Source organism: Jaculus jaculus, chromosome 16 (genome assembly GCF_020740685.1).
Source record: "Jaculus jaculus isolate mJacJac1 chromosome 16, mJacJac1.mat.Y.cur, whole genome shotgun sequence".
NCBI lineage: Eukaryota > Metazoa > Chordata > Mammalia > Rodentia > Dipodidae > Jaculus > Jaculus jaculus.
The window spans coordinates 34,888,619-34,909,574 of record NC_059117.1 but is presented as its reverse complement, the minus strand read 5'-3'; the positions used below and the strand labels follow the sequence as shown (position 1 = coordinate 34,909,574).

The window sequence follows — 20,956 nt, the reverse complement described above, 5'->3', positions numbered from 1 at the left end:
GTTCTGATCAATGAGGTACGCTGCTGCGGCCACGATACTGGCTATGCTCAGTGAAGGGGGACTGCTAAGGATACTTTCAAATACAATGCCAGCTGCTGTCTTCCCTCCACTTTTGCCAGTGAATTTCCCAGTGAAGTCTTTCTGGGGCTTGCACTAACTTTCTGGTCATGGCAAGGAATAGATGTGACTTAAAGTCGATTTGGTGGGCTGGGGAGATAGCTTAGCAGTTAAAGGCGTGCTTGCCTTTGAAGCCTAAGGACCCAAGCTGGGGTCCCCAGAACCCACGTAAGCCAGAGACAGAAGATGGCGCATGCGTCTGGAGTTCATTTGCAGTGGCTGGAGGCCCTGGTGCACCCATTTCTTCCCTCCCTTCCTCCCTCTCTTTCCTATAAACTAATGAATAAAATATTTAAATAAATAAATAAAGTCAACTTGATCTTTCTAGCATGATGTGCTGAGTGGCCAGGGCTCAAGACACGGAGGCTTGTTCATTCACGCCATTGCCTGTTTAGTAGGCTGGAGCTGGAAGGCTGCCTTATTTGGCCCTTTAAGATCCCACCAGCCACCTCCCAAAGTCCATTGCGCAGCTTTGCCATCGCCACAGCAGCCACAGGAGTCCAGCTAATGGTTTGGAAATCCACCAACCTTTTTACTTTTATTTTATCTTATTTTATTTTATTTTTGTGACCCTGAATCACAGTTCTCTCTTTTACCAGCGTGTAAAACAAAGCGGCACAAAGGCATGCCTGCTCTCAGCTGCAGGCTGGTGATGTTTCTTAGGAGTATTTTTAAATGTGGGCAACACACTGTTGATTTGGAGATTTTCCCTTTGTGTGAGAACTTACGCCGTATTACATAGAAGGAACCTCAGTTGTGTTTACTTTCAATTAGTAAATTTTGTAGAATATCCTTTTTTCCTTGCCTAAATCTAGCTAGTTTGCTAAAACCAGACCCTCACCAAAAGCCAATTATCTCTCCATTCTAAGCTCTGAGGAAAATAATTTTTCTCATGGTCCTAGAATTTCTGTTAGTCACATACAAGAAAGTTAAATTTCCAGTATGTGAAATTAAGTGCAGCTAGAAGAAAAGATTAACATGCGGACTGCTTATGTAGTTCAGGTTTCAGAAGACAGCTGATCTTGCAGCTTCCTCTTGGTACCTGAGAGGTAGAAACATCACACCAGGACCTGAATTGATTCGCACCTTGAAGTAACTATTAATTGCTTGCAATCGCCATGCCTCAGGCTCCTAATTTAAGATGTTATATTTAAATTCAATGTTGTCTTTGTTTCCTGAAGCTTGTCGATCATTTAGGAGAGCAGTCTGTGTTTTGGGTGATGTTTGTTAATCGTCTGAGCAGGCAGCAGCTCAGGGAGGTCAGTGATATTAGACTGAGCCAACCTTCAAACCAGGATGTTAATTTTTGTCAGCAGATGCTGGTCAGCTGGTAGCGAAAGCATCAAGCGCATGGCAATTTCCACGTTCTGATCTGTGCTGTGAAATAAAATGCCACTTGCATTGATCACGAAGAAATTTTTCCTCCTGGCTCAGGTTTGAGAGCAATTGCTGTTTCTGGTCAATGAGGCCTACAAGTGTAACAAGCCTTTGGGGAGAAGCAGCGTGATACCTACTGCGCTAGTAGATTATGAGAACGTGCTTAGCTCTTTCTAGTCTGCACGAGTGCATACCTCCAATGACCAGTGGGCATCTGCAGGGCCTCAGACCTGCGACCGTCCCCCCTCCCCTAGTCTTTGAATGCTCTGTCTGCTAGGCCTCCTCCCCACTGTTTTTGACATGGGCTCCACATTTCCGACCCTCCTCTCTTCTCAGCATTTAGTGCAACTGCATCTCTCAATTCTGTCTCTTTTTCTTCTCTTTCCCTTGGCTTCACTCACTTTTTTCTCGTTGGTGGCCACCCCTGGGCAACCCTATACCACTGCTTATCTTTTCCATGGAAACGTCCGAGAATTCTCGCTAGACTCTGGCTTCTTCTTTATACATGGCTCCCATCACCATACCTCTACCCCATTTGGGCTAGCTCTGGTCACATATTTTGGTCTTACAGTTTTAGCTAGAATAGCCTAGGAACCCCAAGTTCCCCAGGTTTAGAAGTAAACTCAGCTTCCTCCCTTCAGTCATCCCTCTCCTGTATGCCATTCCTGATGCAGCAAGCTTCATCCATCAGCATCTATCCTCCCTGCTCACCTTGAAAACCTCCCTTCACTTCCTTTTTTCTATGGAAGGAGTCCTGGCTCCCTAGTCAACTCTCAGAGGCCCTCCAGAAATTGATTCTGACCTACTTTTCCAGCTTACCTGCAATTACGTGCCGGCTCTTCTGTTAGGATTTCACTGCAGATGAAGTCTTACAAGTTTTCAGGTCCACGTCGTGAAGCCAGCCAGGGCCAGGCGTGATAACCTGGAGCCCGCACTGATCATGGGCGCCGTCCACTCCAGAGCTGCAGAAGCAGGAAAAATGGGTCCAAGGAGCCCGCAGGAGAAAGGTGGCCATCCGCCCATGTTGTCTGTGTTTCTAGTGCAACCTCCCCAGAGTTATAAACATACATTTCTATTTGTAACATGCTTGAAAATCTCCCTGTATTAAAAATTCTAGAGCAGGGCATGTTGGTACATGTCTTTAATTCCAGCACTTGGGAGGCAGAGGTAGGAGGATTGCTGAGTTCAAGCCACCCTGAGATTACATAGTGAATTCCAGGTCTTCCTGTGTTAGCATAAGACCCTACCTCAAAAAAAAATTATAAAATCTAGAATAGACTCATTCAAGCATAGGTAATAAAAATGTTTTGCCTAAAAGAAAAAACTGGGTAACAGGCTCTCAACCATAATTACATTTGGGCTGGTCTGACCACATCTTCTGATTTTGAAATGCCATCACCTAAAGTAAGGTCACTTCTAAGGCTCATTGAGGCCTGTAGGCCATCGTTTTAAGGTGTAGCCATAGTGGCACCAACATTTTCTCTTTGGCTCACAGGGACATCCTCTGATTTCTACTGGAAGTTCATAACAACATTACTACTCAGTTTTTACTGGGTCATTAGTGGTACTTGGAGAACAGGAATTAGATCTCAATAATTTTATTTTATGAAAATAAAGGACAGGTAACATTTATTTATTTATTTTGTTTTCTTTTTTGAGGTAGGATTTCACTGTAGCTCAGGCTATCCTGGAATTCACTACGTAGTCTCAGGATGGCCTCGAACTCACAGCGATACTCTTTACCTCTGCCTTCCGAGAGCTGGGGTTAAAGGCATGTGCCACCACGCCCAGCTAGGTAACATTTATTAAGTATGTACTTATACCAAGTTTTCTCCTAGTTGCTTCAGTTATACTGTCTTATTTTTTTTTTAATTTTTTAATCTTTATTTATTTATTTGAGAGCAACAGACAGACAGAGAGAGAAAGAGGCAGATAGATAGAGAACGGGCGCACCAGGGCCTCCAGCCACTGCAAACGAACTTCAGATGCATGCTCCCCCTTGTGCATCTGGCTAATATGGGTCCTGGGGAATCGAGCCTCAAACCGGGGTCCTTTGGCTTCACGGGCAAGCACTTAACCGCTAAGCCATCTCTCCAGCCCTGTACTATCTTATTGAATCCTCACCACAAGTGTACTAGGTGTAACAAGGTGTAGATGATACCCACTTCCTAGGTGACAATGCCCAGGCAGGTTTACTATGCTATGCCTTAGAGAATTCCAGCCCTCATTCCATTTGCTTCCTTCCCTCTTCCCTCCCTCCCTCCCTTCCTATCTTCCTTCCTTCCTTCCTTTCTTCCTTCCAATACTCTCCTACCTCTGTCTCCTAAGGCATGCACTGAACCCTTTCTTGATACTGTGTTCTGAGCTTCCGAACAGATTAGAAGACACACACATAAGCCGCCAACAGGTTCTAGCCGTGCTGGACACGGACAGTAGCCGACCGGGGCTGGACAGTGCTTCCGCACAGGCTGCCTTTCTTCCTTCATTCCCAGGTCCCCTGCACACGCGCTGCCCTTGTCCTGTGCACCAGCATGCCGCGCTGGGCTTGGCTCCACGCACCCACTGGAAGCACTCGTGGAAGCCTGTGTGAGCACCCAGGTGTCATGGAGAACATAAGACTACTATATTTAGTCATTCTTTCCCAAAGTAAGGGTGATGATAATGCACAGTGGAATGTTTCCAGCTAAAATAAAAATAGACTTGATTATTTGAAAAGCACATCCAATATCTGTCTGTAGTACATTTCTGTCATCGAAAGGAACAACTTTTAAGATCTGACCAACATTAAATAAATCAGCATTTCATGTGCAACAGATATCAAAAAACAAAATTACATCCCAGGATTTGTTAGTTTTAGCATGGCTAAGCTGAACTGGTGAAATTGTAAAAACAGGCAGGAATTGAGTGAATTTAAAAGTTGAACAGCCATACTTAGGTCATGAATATCCTTTCCAGTAATGTAAGATACACAAGAAATAGCCTTGTGTATGGCACAGCCTGTGTGACCTAGCCTTTTGTAGTTCACATTAAGTTTATTTGTGCTTAATCAAATTACAGGGTACATTCTGGCAGTACCTCTCAAAAAAGAAAGAAAGAAAGAGAGAGAGAGGGAGGGAGGGAGGGAAAGAAAAGCAATGGCAGGTTGTAACATTCCAGGGTCAGAAATAAGCTCTTTTGAATTGAAAGCTTTTCTTGGCTTCTAGAAATCAAGGCTGAGACATATTTTAGAGTGCCGTAAATTCCAGTGTACCTGCAGTAGGAATGCGGGCGAAACGAAACTGCTAACAAGACTTTAGGGAATATGAGTTAGTACAGAAACGTGAGCTATTCACCACCTTAATGAAACGGCAGCTATAGGCAGTTGCCTGCCAGAGCTCTTTCATTTGCTTTCTTGGCACTCCCTGAAACAGATGAGTGGCTTCATTATTGCAATGCATTTTGCTTGTGTTGAAAATCCACTGAGGTAGAGTTCTGTCATTGTTCTAAGTAACCATATACCCCTTATAATTTGAGTATTTCAGTGGGTTTTTGGCTTTTGTTTCTTTTTGTGTTTTTTTTTTTTTTACCAAAAAAAAGAAAAAACAAATTAAAAAAAAATCACTTAACCCTTTTGGTAGCATTTCTATCAGTTTCTGTTAGTTGATGACATTTGTACAACAGCCCTATAAAAGGGGTTCTGACAGACCTCTTACTGTTCCACCCTAATACAACTCTAAGAGACTCTAGAGACACTTTCATTTTCCAAAAATAAGCTGGGAATTTTTAGTGCTTCCTAGAGTTAACATGAAATGAGAAACTGTTTTCACTGATACAAAAGGGAAAAGTAAAATGAAACTTAAAAAATTGTTTTATTGTGCCTTAAAATTTTAAACAGTAGCAGGTGATAGGAAAAGCTTCCTGCCACATTAGTATGCCTAACCACCAGCTGGATTTTAGGACCGTCTCCATCAAGGCTATAGATTTGGACTGCATACATATCAAGTGGCATAGTACTTACAAAAGAAAAACAACTCTGGGCTGGTGAAGTGGCTCAGTGGTTAAAAGTGCTTGCTGTGGGGCTGGAGAGATGGCTTAGCGGTTAAGCGCTTGCCTGTGAAGCCTAAGGACCCCGGTTCGAGGCTCGCTTCCCCAGGTCCCACGTTAGCCAGATGCACAAGGGGGCGCACGCATCTGGAGTTCTTTGCCGTGGCTGGAGGCTCTGGCCAGCCTTTATTCTCTTTCTCTCTCTGTCTGTCGCTCTCAAATAAATAAATAAAAATAACAAAAAAATTAATCAAGTGCTTGGATGACCAGAGTTAGGATCCCCGGACCCCATGTAAAGCCAGACTTGGTCGGGTAAACCTCTTTAAGCCTCACGCAGCAAGATGGGAGGCCAGACGGGAAGGTATCAAAAGCTCACAGACCGGCCAGCCTGTACGGCAGCAGCAAGCAAGGCAGACTGTGCCTCAAATGAAGTGGAAGGTGAGGACCAGCACCCTGACATTGTCCTCTGACCTCCACACACACACCACTCAAACCATAACCCTTTGAACTTGCAGTTTCCAAAAAAAAAAAAAAAGCTTGGGGCTGGGGCGATGGCTCAGCAGTTAAAGACACTTTTCCTTTCAAGCCTGCTGGTCCGAGTTCGGTTCCTGAGCGCCCATGTAAAGCCACACTCAAAATAGCACATGGGTCTGTGACCGCAGTGTACCTATGGCAGTGGAAGACGGAAAAATCCATGTGTGGGCCACCTCGTCTGCTGTCCACGAAGAAGGCAAAACCAGAACCGTAACAAAGGGAGACCCTGTCTCCAGCACAGTGGACAAAGGGGACCCAGAGTTGTCCTCAGACCTCTACAAGTGTGTCATCATACACATCCACACAGCAATTTCTTTAAAAGTTTAAAATCTAGTACAAAATAGTCTTTTCAGGACACAGGGGCTGTCGCTCCAGGGAACAGTGGCATGTATGAGGCCCTTGGTTTATCCCCAGCATCCTCCCCCCAGTAAACAGCATGTAGGTGGAAGGCAGACAGTGGTCCCCAAAAGTTCAGTGAGGAGCCACGAATATAGGATTTGATGTAATAATCAACATTTCAAAGAAGAGCTTGGTTTGTACATTAATATTGAGCAATTCACAGTTAGGAGTCAAAATGAATTTTTTAACTGAAAGATGCTTTTATGTACGCAAAAGTGCTTTTCTGCCTCCAATCTTAAATTGTTATTAATTAAGCACCATGTAATATAATAGATAATTACAGTGTTTTATTATGGATGCCGGTGGATTTGCTAGTCTTTGTAAATGGCTATTGTTGGCTAATAGTCTTTAGGGAGTCATTCATATAGCCATTGTGGCTCTAAAAATATCTCTGGATACCAGTGGGACAGACTTTTTTTGAAGCATGGTTATTATAAAATGCACTTTTATTTGAAGAGCATCATTTTGATTACAGCTTTTTTTGTTCATATCACTCAATTTCTTTCAGAATCTCTGTAGCAAAAGAATACCAGTGCTGGAAAAATAAGAGTAAAGGAAAGCTTGTTATCTATAGAGAGAGAAATTTCAGAACAATATAGTAGCTAAAAAGAGAAAGATTGGAGTTAGGCGTATTGGGAATCAAAATGGTTTTTAGCTATTCTATTCATTATGATTTTAGCTGGTGATATTTTCTATGGTCTCATTGTTTTTATTTTAATTAATATTTCTATGACAGAGAGATAATTAGGTAAATGCTGTTGAATATTAAATATGATAGTAGCTTAGGGGAAAATAAGCATTTCTGGGTCAAAGCTCTTCACAAAATATTGTGATATGTGAGCTGATTAATTGAATGCTAAGTGGGTTGCCACTATATCCAACCAGACTCTCAGTTGTTCAGTTCATTATCTAAGGTTGTTCAGCATGGAATAGCTGGGTATGCCAAAGTTAAATGTGTTTTTTTCTAAATCCCAGCTACTAATGGAGTAAATCTTGATTAGAGAATAATTCTAACCTCATTAAATATAGCTAAGTGTAAGAACATCTGAACCTGTCTGTCATATCAAACATTTTGAATGTCTAATATGTGAGGTTCTCCTAGCTGTCACTTAGTGATGTGAGGTTCTCCTAGCTGTCACTTAGTGGTTTCTCTATATTGGTGGCTCCTACCTGTAAGAGCTCACTGAAAACTCTAAAACAGATTCTGGTCTAACCTTTTGTCCTTGCTGCCTGAATCTTACACTGCATGCAGAAGAGGGAAAAAAGCTTAATTTTCTAATCAGGTGAGAAGTTAAGTTTTCATCAACTACATTTAGCCCAGCAGAATTTTTCCATTTTTGGAACAGTATCCCCAAATGATTACTTTCAAACTATATTTCCAAAATATCCTAGGGTAGCAAACTTTCTAAACACAGCTAACTTCAGCTTTTTTTTTTTTTTTTGCATGTGTATTTGGCGTGCATGGGTGTTCATATGTGTGGGGTACACCTTGGGGAGGGCCCTGCACATGTGTGCATATGCCTATGAAGAACAGAAGTCAACTTCAGAGGTTTTCCTCAGTCACCTTCCAACTTATTCTTTGAGACAGTGTCTCTCAGTCCTAGAACTCACCAGTTTAGCTTGGCTAGCCAGCAAACCCCAAGGATTTCCTGCCTCCATTCCCACAGTGCTGGGATCACAGACATATGCCGTTGCACCCAGCATTCTGCATGGACACTGGGGATTGAAGTTTCTATCTCATGCATGTACCATCTCTCCAGGTCCACATGGTTGATTTTTTTTTTGTAATTTTTTTTTTTTTATGAGAGGGAGAATTGGTGTGCTAGGGCCTCCCGCCGCTGCAATCAAACTCCAGGTGCATGTGCCACCTTCTGCGCATGTGTGACCTTGCACGCTTGTATCACTTTATGCAGCTGGCTCACATGGGGCCTCGAGAGTCAAACATGGGTCACTAAGGCAAGCTCCTTAACTGCTAAGCCACTTCTTTGGCCCGCACCTGGATGATTTTCACTGCAAGTATTTTAAAAGCTGAATTCCCAATTCTTGCATCATAATTTCTAGTCCTTAACTTGGTTCATGAGAAGGTCTTAGAATATGCTTCTCTTACCTTGTTGTGCAGATATTTGACACTTTTCATCTATAGGGACTGGGTGGGGGCTTGTAGCTCTTGCGTGAATACAGGCTCTTTGATCAAGAAAACACCACATCTTGGGCCGAGCATGGTGGTGCACACCTTTAATCCCAGCACTCGGGAGGCAGAGGTAGGAGGATTGCTGTGAGTTCAAGGCTACCCTGAGACTGCATAGTGACTTCCAGGTCTGCCTGGGCTAGAACAAGATCCTACTTTGAAAAACCACACACACACACAAAAATCTTTCTTGGACTAGACTGAACTTTTGTGCAGAAAAACCATCACCTGTTTGGAGACTTGTATTTTTATTTTATAGAGTAATTATAAGTCATACCAGTGATTTGCTGGCAGGTTACAGTGTGGCATAACATAGTAAGTCTAAGGTACCTGAATATTTCAGGTGCTATCTATAAAAATCTGTGATTTAGATAAGGTGTACTGAATTGATTAGTGTTACTCATAAATGGTGTGTGTGTGTGTGTGTGTGTGTGTGTGTGTGTGTGTGTGTGTGTGTGTTCGCATGCACATGTGTGCCGGGGATTGGATCTAGGGCCTCATGCTTATAAATAACTGAAAAAAACTCTGTCATAGTCTCCATTAGCACCTTTGGTTCACTTTAATAGCTTCTTGCAATATAAAAGCAAACTTTTTTTCTTTACATTACTACTTGCAGTACCTAATCTTGGTCAGAATTGTCATGATACTCTGTAACAGAATAAAACATAGAAACAAATTAACACCAGCAGCTGATAGAAGGCTGTAAATGAGTTTTGTATTTGTAGGTAGAGCCTCATCTTTTATACTGATCAACTTTTAGAGCAAATGTATGTAACTAAATTCTGAAATTTTTCTTTCAGTCGTCAACACGGGCTTGCAGAGGTCTGCTGCAGACAATCACTCATGCCTCCAAATTGTAAAGTGTAGGTCATAGACAGAACAAATCCTATTGAGTATTTATCTTAGCTCAGGCTGCTGTAACAAAATGCCACAGTTTAGGTAGTTTGTAAACAACAAACACTTCTTTTGGTTCTGGAGACTGTGAAGTTCAAGGTTGAGGCACTCACAGAGTCTGTGTGTGGTGAGGGCTTGATACCTGGTTCGTATACTGTTTATTATGTTTTCACATGAAAGGAAGCAAGTACTTCTAGGACTCTTAAAAGACACTAATCCCATTGCTGAGTGATCCACCCTCCTGATTGTTTACAATTTTAATTACCTACTGAATACTCTACCTCCTAATTTCATTACATTAGGGGCTGAGTTTTCAATTGGTAAAGATGGGGACCAGTATAAGCATTCAGTCATAGTGGTATATAACCTATTACTTTTATTATGTACTACTTGCTCATGCAACTAAACATTTGCTGTCCAGAATATAAATGATAAGGAAGTTAAATCTTATAGATGCATTGAAAGATAAAGGTGAATGGCCCTGGAAACCTGTAATGTGTTTTCTGGGTTTTATTATCCATTGTTCTTGCCCCAAATGAAAGCAAATGGCTATGGAAAAGCGTAATTTATTAGAACATGCTGGCTTCGTTCCCTGTACAGCCGGAGTCTATCCCTCAGAAAGAAGTCTTACAAAATTTATTTTTAAGGCACATTATTTATGCATTGGTTTTTTTTTTTAATAACCTCTCTATCCACAAATATAAATGATGTTTTAGTGAGGGGAATAATATAAGAATTGTATCTTGAGAGAACTTTGCAAGAAAAAAATTTTTAATGTTTAAGGCATTCTATGTAAAGCATTTTTCAAATCCCATCTTTAATAAACATTGTTTTGTTGGTAGAATTTTATTATAACCCCCCCCACCTCCATCATTTATTGCACTGTTCAGTGTCCTCCTTGTCATTTCTTTACTTACCTTGCCTTTGTTTTCTTTCTTTGCAGAGACCCTCCTTGATGACTTCCTACTCACGTACACTGTCTTCATGACAACTGATGACTTATGCCAGGCGCTGTTGAGACAATATCCTTCATTAACCGCAGGATGCTGTGTGGGCTTCCTCTCAGACATGTCTCACATTATGAATTAACTGCCTTTCTTAATTTACTCAACCCATGGAAGAGAATGGATACGTTAAATATTAATGTAATGATATCCAAGGTAAAGATGAAACGAGACAGAATACACAGGGGCCACTGGCAGAGCAGAGATGCTGTTTCCACAGGCTGTGATGTGGGAAAATTGCAGTTCTTGCATCATGCGTGCTTTGAGTCTGGTGCTCGTGAGTGCTTAGAGATCTGGGGGTAAATCAGCCTCCCGGATACCCCATTGTGGGTTGGCAGTGTCACACCCGAAGTGGTCTTGGGATAGGAGACGCAATGAGCAGGAAAACTTGCCTCTGTGGTGCTGTGTTTCTTCCTTAGTTGGGGACTCGAGCCGTTCCCCCACCTGGGAAACCTAAACTCACTGGTGGAATCAACTGTGAACTTCTTGGGGCTTTGCCACTGTGTACTCCCTTAGAACAATGGGTGGGATTTGAAGGTTAGTACGCAGTTAAGAAAGCCTTAAACTTCTACCCATGAACTCAGAGAAATGTTTGAGAAACACTCAAACTGGAAATCTCCACATGGGCTTCTTGCCTTATGGTGCTTAAAGAAGATGCTTCAAAAGCATTTGAGTATTTAATAAATTAATTTAGATAAAATTAATTTTGTTGTTAATAGTAGTAAAATTAAATTAATTAAAGCTTTTATACATGTAGTATGCATTTTAATGTTTTATTAAAACAAACTAGAGGTTCCCTCTAGCCCACATAAAAATGTTTAGGAAAATTGATTGCTTTTTTAAATATGGCAATGTTTTATTAAGATCTAGCAGTAATGACCATATAATAGTCTTTTACTGTTGAATAATTATTATGTGTCTCCCAACTATACAATATTTTCCTGTCTAAAAGAATATAAAAACTCCATAAAGGGCATAAAGTATCACAAAAACACATATGACTAAGCCAGATACAGTGGTACACAATCCCAGGACTCAAGAGGCTAAGACATGATCACTATGAATTGATAGCCTTGGATACACAGTGAGGCTCTATCTCAAAAAAGAAAACCAAAAAAAAAGTGTGTGTCTATAAGCTATATGGCCTTTAAGGCACTTGCCTGTAAAGCCTAAGGACCCAGATTCAATCCTCCAGGTCCCATGTAAGCCAGATATACATGGTGGTATATGCATCTGGAGTTTATTTGCCATGGCTAGAGGACCTGATGTACCCATTCGCCCTTTCTTTCTTTCTCTCCCTCTCTCTCTCCCCTTCTCTATAAAAAATAAATAAAAACTTTAAAAAGAAAAAAGAAAACAAAACTGTACATTTTGGCACTTTCTAGAACTGATTCGTGAAAGTGATCTTGAAATAAAATTTTTGAATTTTGAAAATTTCAATAATATTCAGATTTCTCTTACAGTTTACAATTGGATTGTTGCTAAGAAATTCAGCAGTAATTATATGGTGTCAAATTTCTCCTTCAGAAGCAGTTTGGAAATATCTACCAACTAATTCATCTATGTTTTAGTGCTTACATATCTAAAACAACTTCCATTTGTTAAGTACCATAAATTATGTTTCTTTAGCAAATTAGTTGCTTTCAAAGTACTGCTTCAACTGTGATCCTACCATATAATAAGTTAGTACCCTTGGAATATCCCTAAAGACTTTCTTATAGTTTCCTTGGATATGAATGTTTCCAGTCTTAGATGATGACATTTTATATGAGAATGTAGTTTAGAATTTTGCAACCTTTTTATCAATTATTAAAGCCCACAAAATCCAAAATATTTTAAACCATGAGTCTTTCTCCGTGATTATTTCTGTATCTTTGCTTTTTGCCTTCTGCATAATCATACAATCCTAACAAAGCTGGGGCGTTCATGAGCTATGTTGTGCCTGTTTAGGGAAGATGTCTTCCATATCCCATTACTAATAGATTCTAAGGAGTGATCCAAATGATGTGGCTCTATTTTCTCCCATGACATTTTGTTGTTGTTTTGAGGTAGGATCTCTCTTTAGCTCAGGCTGACCTGGAATTCACTATGTCATTTTAGGCTGGCCTTAAACTCACAGCAATCCTCCTACCTCCACCTCCCGGGCTCTGGGATTAAAGATGTGCATCAGCATGCCTGGCTCTCCCCATGATTTTTTTTTTTTTTTTTTTTTTTTTTTTTCTGAGGTAGGGTCTTGCTCTAATCTAGACTGAGTTGAAATTCATTGTGTAGTCAGGGTGGCCTCAAACTCTCAGCAATCCTCCTACTTCTGCCTCCCGTGTGCTTAAAAGAGTGTGCCACCACTCCCTGTTCTCTCCCCATGATTTTTAAACACCATGTATATAGATTATAGTTGTTTCTGCTGGTTTGTATAGTTAAGATGGGTGATGATTTTATTGTAAGAGGGTTGAATCACCCTCAGCTTTTCTTCCTCGTAAGCATGTTTTTTATGCTCATCGCCCTAGGCCAGCTAATATCCTTTGCATTAGAAATAAACTTACCCAGTGCCTCCCACCCACCACACCTCCCTCAGCTAAAGCTGTAAAACAGTAATAGTAAGCATGGACAAAATGTAAAAGAACCTGCACCTTAGTATGGGAAAGCAGAAGAGCACAACAGCAAATGATATTAATTACCATAAAAGGGAAACCTTCAGTCCTTGAAATTGCTTTATTCTGCTGATGTGTTGAGCCTAAATATGGATTTAAAATAAAAAGCTCAAATCTTCACTTACTGTGCTAACCTAAAAAATAAAGTTATTGGTATTTCTTAATTGTTTAGATCTTTTTCCTCATATTAATAAAGTCCCTATGCTCATAGGCAAAATATAACTCTTGTGTAAATAGAAATAATACAGAATAAGTCTACGTTTTTCCTTTCACAAGAAAAACAAGAAGGAATAGATAACAGATCTTTGAGGGGTGTTGCCTGATTTTTTTCACAGGTAGAATTCAAGATGGCATGGCATATTTTTGCAAAGTAGGAGAAAGTGACAAAGTTCATTTGAAATATTTACAAAGTTTGATATGGAGTTCATTCCTGTTTTACAGTCACTTATCAACATTAAAGTCCTCAGTTGTCTTATATTCAGGAAGTCCTAGTTTAATCCCTAGCATGGATAAACCAGGCATGGGGGTGCATATTGTTAATCTCAGCAATCTGGAGGTTCAGAAGTTCAAAATCATTCTCAACCACACAGAGGACTCATGGGAGACCTTGATGCAAAATAAAGCTGTATATATAATTGTGTTCAACAATGCCAAATCTACCTGTGTTTGGTACTGTCATGTGTGCTTTTCTTGGATAACTTTTCATTGTGTTTAAAATACTTATAGGGACTCCAGGGCCTGGTATGCTGGCCTGTAATCCCAGTATTTAAGAGATCCACACAGGATGATCAGGAGTTTAGGCTAGTCTCTGCTATGAGGCCAGCTTGGCCTACATGACACGCAGTATCAAACAAACAAATAAATAAAAACCTCAGAAAGTATGATGAGTTGAGAAATGCCAAGATCTTGTCCCATTCTGAGTCATATAAAGACTTTATATATGTATATATATTCGAGGTAGGGTCTCACTCTAGCTCAGGCTGACTTGGAATTCACTATGTAGTCTCAGGGTGGCCTCAAACTCATGGCAATCCTCCTACCTCTGCCTCCCAAGTGCTGGGATTAAAGGCATGCACCACCATGCCTGGCTTACTATGATATTTTTTTATATAGTTATTCTAATAAGTAAAATAGTTTATATATTCTCCAATCCCATTACATGAAAAAGCCCCTGTGAATCATCTGCAATATCTTTCCAAATAATAAAAATATCCACATAAGTGTGTTACTACAAATAGATCGTGTTACTGTATTCTTTTCATACTTGCTTGTATACTCAGCACTACATCGTGGCTATTCCACCCTGGTATGTGCACTTCTCCCTTGACCGTCACGTTTATGACTGTGAGATGGTTTATTGAATGAATATCCAGCCATGTATTTAACTGAATTCTTGTTGAAGCATTTGGGTTTTTTTACTCTTTATTTTTTCAATTTAATTCTAATGAAAGTAAGTTACCAGTCCTCCTTAACCATAGTCTGTGTTTATCCAATGCAGTCCTTCTAACCCGTGTCTGTGTTTATCCAGTTCATTTTCATTAAGTTCCTGGGAGTGGACCTTTGAATCATGTCATAAACTGTGCTCCAGAAACCTGAGCCTGTTTGGAACTTTTAGAAATGACTGGTTTTATGAAATAGGAATTTCTGAAGATCAAAGATTAGCTGGCTTCCTTCTGATGTCGCTTTCCATTGGATAGTATTCACCTAGGCAGGTCATCTATGGAAGCCACCCTTGAAGTCAGTGGGCCACCTTGTATGTCTTTGAAGTGGCATTAGTCCCATGCTGCCTGTGTGCTGGTCTAGCCCTTAGTGCGCGGCTCCCGCCGAGGAGGCTTCACACACAGCCTGACTGCCCCTCGTTCTTTTCGGGGCACACCTTCTGCTCTCCCTTCGCGTGTTCTGTTCTTTAGCCTTTATGTTTTTGTAGATTCTTTGGGAAATAGGCTTTAGCCAATTTTGTAACAGCTAGGATAAATGGATCTTTTTATATATTTTTATTTCAACAACACATTCTTTCTTAACCATTTGTACCTATTCTGCTAAGAAATATCAAGGCAGAGAGGACAACTCAGATGTGCCTTGTCGGAAGCGTAAGGTCTTGCATCTTGTGTCCCAGTGGATCGCTCTATACAAAGACTGGCTGCGTGAAGATGAACATTCAAAAATGTTTCTGAAGGTACGCCAATGCTTTCACATGGGGTTTCATGGCAAGTGGCTGCTTTTATCTTTAGCCATATGTTCCAAAAATCTCATTTGTAGATTCTAGTCATTCAGCTTTTTTTATGCCAATTTGTAATTCATTAGACTTCTAAGGACTGACATTCTCTACATGAGTAGAAACTTAATTATTTAACTTTTGAATACTTCATTATAAAAAAAATTATAGAAGGAAATTTTTATATTCACCAAGATGATTTAGTGTCATTAGTCATGGGACATATGATTACAACTGAAATAAATACGAAAGGTAAACCAAAATACCTTGGGGTTTGATACTATTCAGTAAGTTTACACATTCATTATGAAATTAAACTAACCTGGCCTATATGTACATATTATTTACATACATGAAAGTTTTCAATAAAATTGTTAAAACATTCTTTTACTATTTTTATTTATATATATATTTATTTGAGTGAGAGAGAAAAAAAGAAGCAGAGAGAGAGAGGCACATAGAGAATGGGCGCACCAGGACCTCCAGCCACTGCAAATGAACTCCAGACGTGTGCGCCATATTGCGCATCTTGCTAACGTGGGTCGGTCCTGGGGAATCGAACCGAGGTCCTTTGGCTTTACAAACAAGCGCCTTAACTGCTAAGCCATTTCTCCAGTCCCCCAAAATGTTAAAAACATTTGTACAGGACATTTTCATTAAAAATATTGACAAGGCTGAGGTGATGGCTCAGTTGGTAAAGTACTTACCTGATGAGCATGAATGCCTAAGATGAATTCCCTAATACCCGGGTAAATGCTGGATGTGATGGCTCAGACCCTGGTGCTGTGGAGGCAGAGACAAAGGAATCTTTGGCGCTTACTGGCCAGCCAGTAGCCCAATCAGTGAGCTCCAGGCCAATGAGAGACCCTGTCTCAATAAAATAAGGGAAAGAAAAGAATTACCTACAAATGACAACCCAAACAGTCCTGTGGCCTCTACATGCACGTGCACACACATGTGACCATACCAGTGCAAACACACACACACACACAGAACGAAATTATACTAGCAATATGTGCATAATATAAATATGTAACTTTTAGCCCATAATATATTTTGAAAATTTTAAGCAATAATTGTCCAACATGTATATGTGCATTTGTGTTTTGAATTTAATCAACTTATTTGACCATTAATAAGGTATAATATGTTTTCAACATGGACAGTTCTCTGGAATAGACAGTTGAATTTCTTTGCCATCCAAACCAGTTAGGAGTACAGGTTAGGCCACAGAAAAGGTAGAATGGAATTCTAACAACAAAGAGGTCTATTTTATTTTTATTTTTATTTATTTGACAGAGAAAGAAGGAGAGAGAGAGAGAGAAAGAGAATGGCCACACCAGGGCCTCCAACCACTGCAAATGAACTCCAGATGCATGCACCCCCTTGTGCATCTGGCTAACGTGGGTCCTGGAGAATTGAACCTGGATCCTTTGGCTTTGCAGGCAAATGCCTTAACTGCTAAGCCATCCCTCCAGCCCAAGAGGTCTAACTTAGAATAGATGAGCACCTAAACTGATTTTGCCTTTCATGAAGGAAATGACTTTGAACTTAATGTTCTGATGTCATTTAGATACCCAGTTAAAAACTGGTTTAACCATCTCTCTGTCCAAAGTCGTGTTCTTTTTCAAAGCAATTGATGAGTGACTTTTTTTTTTTTTCTCACAAGTGTTTTTGAGTGCTTTAAGATATAGGCTAGGCATGGAGAATTCAGGAAGAGACCTCTAAGCGTCTAACATTCCTTTACCTATAAGTCCTTAAAAGCAGCTAGAAGGCCATGATGTTGGCTAAGATAAAGCCCCTACCTTATCCTCGATTCTACCTGATTTCCCAAAGTAGGATTACTATGGGCCTGAGTCTTTGTTGGTGGTGCTGCTGGGAATTGTACTCAGGGCTTAGTGTATACTGCCATTGAGCTATATCATGGACTCTTAATCTTTATGAATTATACACTAGATGTTTACAGCTGTTGTCTGTCTGTCTGTCTTCCCTTGCATTCCAGACTATATACAGGAATGTGCTAGATGATGTCTATGAATATCCAATACTTGAAAAGGAATTGAAAGAATTTCAAAAGATACTTGGAATGCATCGTCGTCAGTAAGTATTTACTTTTTCTTCCAGAAGTTAGTAGATGTAACAGTAAATATGAGTTTGGGATGTCATATGCATCAACTTACTTTAAACATCTTTATTCCTGTCATTTTGTTTTTTAATATTTTTTTGGTTGTTTCGAGGTAGGGTCTCACTCTAGTCCAGGCTGACCTGGAATTAACTATGTAGTCTCAGGGCAGCCTCGAACTCTCAGCAATCCTCCTACCTCTGCCTCCTGAGTGCTGGGATTAAAGGCATGCACCACCACACCCGGCATCCTGCCATTTTCAGTAGGAAGTTGTGTACTTTTTTTTAAGATCTCAAAATGAATAAATATTGAATTAAGCTTATCAGATTTCATAAACTATTTTCAAGGCTGGAGAGATGGCTAAACAGTTAAAGACAGTTGTTTGCAAAACCTGTGGCCTGGGTTCAATTCCCAAGTACACACATAAGGCCAGATATACAAAAGTGGCGCATGTAGGGCCCAGGAATGCCCGCATTCATTCATATTCATTCTCTCCCCCCATACTATTTCTCTCTCTCTCCTCTCCTCTCCCTCTGTCTCTTTCTCTTTCATACACACACACACATTAAATGCTTTTCTGTCATGAAAACAAGCTGGCTCATAACTTGGGTACATAAAACCAGTTACTTAACAAATGACTTAACTTTACGTCCCATATTTAGCTCTTATCATTTGGGGACTCATAGCTAACTCTGTGGGATAAGGAAAAAGAGTTCTATAAACAGGTCCCAGTAGGTCATGGAGTATTTCAGAGGCTCAATTTTCTGAGTTCCCTTGGGTATCAGTTTAGAAAGACTAAAGGAGACCATTTGTTCCGTGTCCGGGAACCACTCACAGACCATCACAATGACACCTCACTGGCCTAGGTTTTGCCACTGCTCTCCTGATCCAGTCTGCTAACCGAGAACACCACCACTACTCAGCTTCCAGATAGAGTTTAACATTTTAGTAATCATAAGAAAGTGCACTTCTCATGGGATACGCAAAGTTGGGCCTGGAGATGACTGATTGGAGATCTAAAGCCAGGCATAACTTTGGTCAAAGGAGTTGCCATTGCAAGTGAGAAATGTATTAAAGTTCACATTAGGGAGCAGATAAGCCATGTGTAAGCTTTAAAGATCTCAATCGTCAGAATTGTGTGTGTGGAAATTTACTATCCAGCACAAGTTGGGACTAAAAGAGAGAAAGGGGGGAAAAAGATAACTTTTAAATCAAATATGTGGAAGTGGATCTGCTGCAGCTAGGAAACTTTTAATTTGTGGGATAATGTGTGTGTGTGTGTGTGTGTGTGTGTGTGTGTGTGTGTGTGTATTATTTTTGTTTGTTTGTTTGTTTTTTGAGGTAGGATCTCACTCTGGCCCAGGCTGACCTAGAATTCACTATGTAGTCTCAGGCTGGCTTCGAACTCACTGCGATCCTCCTACCTCTGCCTCCCAAGTGCTAGGATTAAAGGTGGGCACCACCACATCTGGCTGGGATTGTGTATTTTTTTAATACATTATTGACATCACTGGAATTTTGTGTCCAATTCGAAACATATTATAATGGAAATAATAGATTAAAATAAGAAAATGGTATTGATATAAGATGGGTTGAGGGTAGCGCTCACTGTTAGAGTCATGGCCAGCATGCTCAAGAGCCTGAGTTCCTCCTCACCACTTAAAAAAAAAAAAAAAAGGCATGATTCCTCTTTTGTATAAGACAGTGAAATATCTTCCACTTGTCACTACTACAGATAGACTTTCTGTGGATTGAATAAGTTTGGTTGATCTCTCAGTTCTTGGTTTTACTTCATGGGTTGAAAGCGCATACACCTAATCAACGGGTAGCCTCCTCCCCGGTCATTTGAAACTTAGAGCGCAATGTCCACTGTGTTGTACACAGTCAATCAAGGAAAACTGTTTTTCTTTTGTTGTCTTTGAGGCAGGATCTCACTTTCTAGCTCATGCTGGCATATAATTCACTATGTAGCCCAGGCTAACCTTCCACTTGAGCCTTCCTAAGTGTTGGGACTGCAGGCATGAGCCACCACACTCAGCTGTTCGTTTTTGTTTTTTAAAGCATTGTTTCACTATGTATCCCGGGCTGACCGCCAACTTGCAATCCTCCTGCCTCAGCCACCATAGTAGTTGAATTACAGATATGCACCGCCACACCCAGATGTATTTTCCTTGAGTTTGTTTGTTTGGTTGATTGGTTCGTTGGTTTTTGTTTTAGTTTTTGAGCCCTGGCTATCCAGGAAACTCATTCTATAGTCTCAAACTGGCCTCAAACTCATGGCGATCCTCTTAACTCAGCCTTCCAAGTGCAGGAGCCACCAGATCCAGCTTTTATTTTATTATTATTATTATTATTATTATTATTACTTTAATTTATTTATTTGAGAGCAACAGACACAGAGAGAAAGACAGATAGAGGGAGAGAGAGAGAATGGGCGCACCAGGGCTTCCAGCCTCTGCAAACGAACTCCAGACGCGTGTGCCTCCTTGTGCATCTGGCTAACGTGGGACCTGGGGAACCGAGCCTCGAACTGGGGTCCTTAGGCTTCACAGGCAAGCGCTTAACTGCTAAGCCATCTCACCATCCCTATTTTATTATTTTTTATGTTAGCTTTTTCAAAGAACAGAGCAAAATGTTCTGCACAGGTCTCTTGAAAGTGAGTCTTCAGTGACAGTACCTGCCTTATTCTGAGTTTGTGACAAAGACTAATTCTCATCTTTCTCCTTTGCAGCACTGTCGATGAATGTTCGCCACAAGGGAAGGTAGGCAGATACCTTCGTGCCTGAAAAGGAGCGATGTGGTTGGGAACCTGGCCCTACCTGACTTGGCATTTCCTCATGATTAAAGTGAATACTGCCTCGGGCCTTAACAGAGCAAGGCAAGGAAGCCCAGGCTGCCACTTGCCTATACTGTCCTGCCTTGCTGTGGTTTCCCTGTGCTGGTACAGGTCTAAGTTTATATATGCGCTTGATTTTTTGACAATGTATACGTTTTGCGATGCACTGTAAAGACTCAGAGATTTTCCCTGCTGTCCCAAACTGATTTTTTTTCAAAACATTAATTTTTAAATACTCATGCAAGAAAAATCCAAGACAAAATCTTCACTAAGGAAGTCTTTTTAAGGAAAAGGTTTTCTTTGTCAGCATGACAGAGATGACAACAGCAAACATGACATCTTCCCACGGAGCTTGATAGGAACTATGCAAGAGGGGACACCCAGGCTCAAACCTCTTAGAAGATGAGCCCTCGAGGTGACCCGTGATTGTCTTTAAGAAAGTCACCATGTTCCAAGCGGGAGTGTGACATTGGCTCACCAAGTTGATTCAGTAAAAATTATAAAAAGCTGAAACTCACAGTGTTATAGCTGTGTCTGAGAGTCTGTGGATGTTTGTGGGAGCCAGAAGCGAAGATGTGGCAATATCCTCTAGTAATTTG

The 20,956-nt window shown here is 40.7% G+C and overlaps 1 protein-coding gene across 1 annotated transcript in view; it reads left to right on the top strand.

Annotated features, from left to right (window-relative positions):
* The window catches only part of Rapgef5 (Rap guanine nucleotide exchange factor 5), a 105,006-nt gene that overhangs the window by 47,193 nt on the left and 36,857 nt on the right, over positions 1-20,956 (top strand). Inside the window, exons 4-7 of the mRNA XM_004652822.2 lie at positions 10,476-10,554; positions 15,216-15,360; positions 17,402-17,499; positions 20,253-20,283. Coding sequence (XP_004652879.2) covers positions 10,476-10,554; positions 15,216-15,360; positions 17,402-17,499; positions 20,253-20,283 — 353 coding nt within the window. The remainder of the gene's footprint in view (positions 1-10,475; positions 10,555-15,215; positions 15,361-17,401; positions 17,500-20,252; positions 20,284-20,956) is intronic.